This window comes from Fragaria vesca, linkage group LG2 (assembly GCF_000184155.1).
Source record: "Fragaria vesca subsp. vesca linkage group LG2, FraVesHawaii_1.0, whole genome shotgun sequence".
Classification (NCBI taxonomy): Eukaryota; Viridiplantae; Streptophyta; class Magnoliopsida; order Rosales; family Rosaceae; genus Fragaria; species Fragaria vesca.
Genome location: NC_020492.1, coordinates 8,235,187 through 8,239,114, shown reverse-complemented (window position 1 = coordinate 8,239,114; position 3,928 = coordinate 8,235,187). Strand labels below are relative to the sequence as shown.

The 3,928-nt window shown below is 41.1% G+C and overlaps 1 protein-coding gene across 1 annotated transcript; it reads right to left on the bottom strand.

The window, feature by feature from the left end:
• Positions 1–371: 371 nt before the first annotated feature.
• LOC101309597 (protein FAR1-RELATED SEQUENCE 5-like) lies at positions 372–3,590 on the bottom strand. The gene is made up of 3 exons (XM_004290044.1): positions 3,345–3,590; positions 964–3,241; positions 372–786 (listed from the first exon to the last, which is right to left on the bottom strand). The coding sequence occupies exons 2-3, from the start codon at positions 3,163–3,165 to the stop codon at positions 613–615; spliced, it is 2,376 nt and encodes a 791-aa protein (XP_004290092.1). The 5' UTR covers positions 3,166–3,241; positions 3,345–3,590; the 3' UTR covers positions 372–612.
• Between the last annotated feature and the right edge of the window lie 338 nt (positions 3,591–3,928).

Genomic DNA, 3,928 nt, shown 5'->3' with positions numbered 1-3,928 from the left:
ATTTACATTCTTGAATGTCCAATTGCAAGTACAGTAATGTATCTGGCGTCTATCGCTTAAGAAGATGGTCAAACCATTTGCAGCTCAGAATGAACCAATTGATTGACAATTACCCACATATACATCAACGATTGACAACTGAGTGACTTGACTACGGGTAATATAGCTCCCCTTCCTATTCAGAGATCAATTAACTGTTGAAACTACTATAACACAGGACAATTGAATTAGACCTCAGAAAATCAAATCCTACTATACTACAAGTCTACAGCTCACCCCCAACAAAGCCTCACAAAGAATATAACATTCACAAAAATTTCCTTCTGATATGCGAGGTCAAAGTGATCTTATGAGATTGGGAACTGAGATAATTCCTCTGTGTACCAGACTACCAGGCACAAGGGCCAACTATCAGCATAATTTGACGGATCCAACAAAGACAAGTTCATGACATATGCATCTACAGAGATTAAATACACTGGAAACACAACACATATTTTCCAGAATTTTAATTTCCTCCATTAGTGAAGGAACTTATCCTGAAAGCATTGGTACACACTGGCCTAAAAGCAACCAAATAAAAATAAGTACATGTGTGACTGTATTGCACCTTTAGAAGCCGTCTTTCATGCTAATCTTAATGTTTTCCACTTTAATTGACAACTGCAACTTATGATCTTCAATGTCTTTCAAAAGTGAAAGCAGGTTAGCTCGATAAACTTCACACTTTCGATTAGCACACTCCAGCTCATTTGTAATTTCCCGAATTTTTTTGTCCATATCATCCTGCAAAATGTTGCAAATCATGATTACAATACGCTTAACTATATTACAAGAACACAGTCAAAGAAGCATCTAATTAGACAAATTATTAGTAAAGAATAGGCAAAGAATTTGTGCATTACGTACAACAAGTATAAGGAGACCAGTGATCAAATGACAAAAATATGGGTAATGACTGACCTCGGACAAATTCTGGCCAGAACTCTCATCATGATCCCCAATGGTATAATTGGCCCGACTTCCACCACCAACCAAGTTTCCTCTGATATGCCCATTCAACATGACATTTCTCCCATCATTCTTTATTGCATGCGCCACTTTTGTTGCAGCTTCTTTCAAAGCTTCCAGGGCAAGGTCGTAAGTTTCTGAAGACTTCGCTCCATCTACAAATTTAAAGGCCTGATGGCGTAAAGTATTGTATCTAACTGTATGAGATTCTAGATAATTGGTATATACATCACTAGAACGTTCTTCTAATATAACACTGCTCTTGGCATTTCTTGTCCATCGTTTCAATACGTAATGAGGTGGCAGAGTTAACACATTGGTCACTCGAAAGACTGCTAATACATGTCTGCAAAGAAGACCAGAAAACTCAAACATCTGGCAACTGCAATTTGCTATCATCTCCAGAACATTTAGTTTAACATAATATGCTTTATGGTCCTCCCCGAATTTCGCTACTTGATATGAGATGAACTCCCCATCATCATCGCCCTTGGATGCTGTGAAAGTTAATGTCCCAACTAGCTCCTCTTGAAACCTCATAAATATCTTTTTTGTGTAAAACTCAGAGGCTTGCTTTTCCATTGGAGATGGGGTCTTCAAAACTGGGGAAGTGTTCATCGTATCAAAATCTGCTTTCACTTCTTTCTCATTGCGACTCTCTAGAGCTTTCTCATAGAGCTTAAAGAACTGACTCAGATTCGTTGAAGCATTCACATAACCATCAAAATATGAGTTCATACTATCACTTCTCTGAGTTATGGACATTTCTGCAAAAAAGGTGTCACGGAGATAGACAGGGACCCACTGCCTGCGAGCAGAGTACACCGTTTGAAGCCATTCATGATCCCTGAGATCATATCTATCAACAAGAGACAACCAGCAAGACTCAAATTCTTCTATTGACTCGGTCAAATTGACACATTTGTGGAAGTCTGCTTCAAAATTTGGATGTTGAAGAAACACATGGGATAGTTTCTCCTGGCATTTTTTGAAAATGTGCCATTTGCAGAACCGGTGACGAGTCTGTGGGAAGACCTGCATGATAGCTGACTGTATCATAGGATCATAGTCAGTGGTAATTGACAATGGAGGGCGTCCTGACATTGCCATAAGCCATGTTTTAAACAGCCAAACAAAAGATGCTTCAGACTCATTTATCAGAAAAGCACAACCAAACAATACAGGCTGTCCATGATGGTTTATCCCTGTGATAGGTGCAAAGGGCAAACGGTACCTGTTCGACCTGTAGGTAGTATCAAACGTAACAGTATCACCAAAGTAATTATAGTTCATCTTTGCCTTTGGATCTGCCCAGATGACATTGCCCATGGCCTGGTCCTCATCACCTTGAACAGCATAGAAAAAGTTCTGGTTATCTGCTTGCATTTGTCTCAAATAATCCAATAGCATCTGAATGTCCCCATCCAAGCTCCTCTGGCGATTATTCCTCATGTAATTCCTACAGTCAACCTCTGTAAATCCAACTTTGCTGATTCCACCATACTCTTTAATCAGTGCTGACATGATCCTCCTGGGACCCATTCCAGCTGCCTGCAGTGTATCAATCAAGGTCTTAGCAGAACCAGATATTTGCCTGTGCGACCGAAGACAATGCACCTGATCAGGAGGAACCAACTCATGATTATGCTCCTTAACAAAACCAGACACAACCCATTTCCCCGAGTCTTGCATCTTCACAGACATGGACGCTTTGCATCCCACTCTAGTGATAGTCCTCGGCCGCTTGATCTCCCTATCCTTGGTCCGCTTCTCATTCAAATTCCTAAACCCCTCCTTAGCACAAACAAATTGCCTCTGTATGATCGCCCCATCGCGCCTGGAACGCCGCGAGGAGCTGACACGAGTGCTAAACCCAACACGGCGGGCATATGAATTGTAAAAGGCCTTGGCAGCCTCCTCAGACTCAAACTCCATGCCATCATAAGGCTCAAGGTCCAACAGGTCCCCCTCAGGGAGGTAAATCTCACCACTCCCTCCACTAAACCCGATGCCATTGACACTCCCACTAGCACTCCCAATCAGAGGGCTATCAACCATCTCCTCATCTTCGACAGGGTGCTCAATTTCGACAAAATCATCATCCCCTTCCCTGCCTCCCAACCCGATATCGAATTCAATCATCTCATTATCCATGTCAAATTGTTAAACAGAATCAAACCAATTACAATTTCCGGGTCAAACTCCCTCAAAGCCTCAAAATTTAGTGATTCTGTGTAAAAATAAACAGGTATATTCTCTAAAGTCTTAGCGGGAAACACAGCAAAACACAAAATTGAATTCAATAAATAGGCAAAAAGGCATGAATGACTGACCCTTTTCACCATGTCAAGCTCTGGTGGATCTTCAGCACAGCCAATAGGAGTGGAGGGGTAGAAAGGGGAGATTTTTATTAGGGTTTTCAGGAGCAGAGAAACCCTAGAATCTGGGGGAATTGAGTGATGGAAGGGTGAAATTGGGTGGGAGGGTTTTGAAATTCAAATTGAATTGAAGGAAGTTGCGGAAATAAAAATAATTTAAAAAAGAAATTGGGGGAGAGTGAGAGTGATGATGAAGCGAAGGAGGGAGAGGGAGCTTGAGAAGGGTGGGTAGGCTTCTGCGTATTCTATTGTAACCCAGCTCTCTGTGGGAGTTTGGATCTAGTAGTTGACCATTACTTGCCTGAACTCGTATCAGCCGTTCGTTTGTTTCTGTTGAAATGGCCTTTACACCGTTGGATGACTTTAGATTACTCATTTGAGGAAAATTTTCAAATGGTGCCCCAAGTTAAGCTCAATCATCATTTTGACATTTTAATTTTGAAAATTATGATAGTGGTACCTTAACACTTTAACACAATCTAACATTAGTTCCCAATGTGATTGACACCGTTAGGTTGGACATTATCCATGAGCAAAAT

Bases quoted from the DNA above. Each gene is read 5' to 3' on its own strand.
- LOC101309597 (XM_004290044.1), bottom strand. From the start codon at position 3,165: ATGGATAATGAGATGATTGAATTCGATATCGGGTTGGGAGGCAGGGAA. The intron at 787-963 runs GTCAGTCATTAC...AACATTTTGCAG, and splicing joins CTGGCCAGAATTTGTCCGAG to GATGATATGGACAAAAAAAT.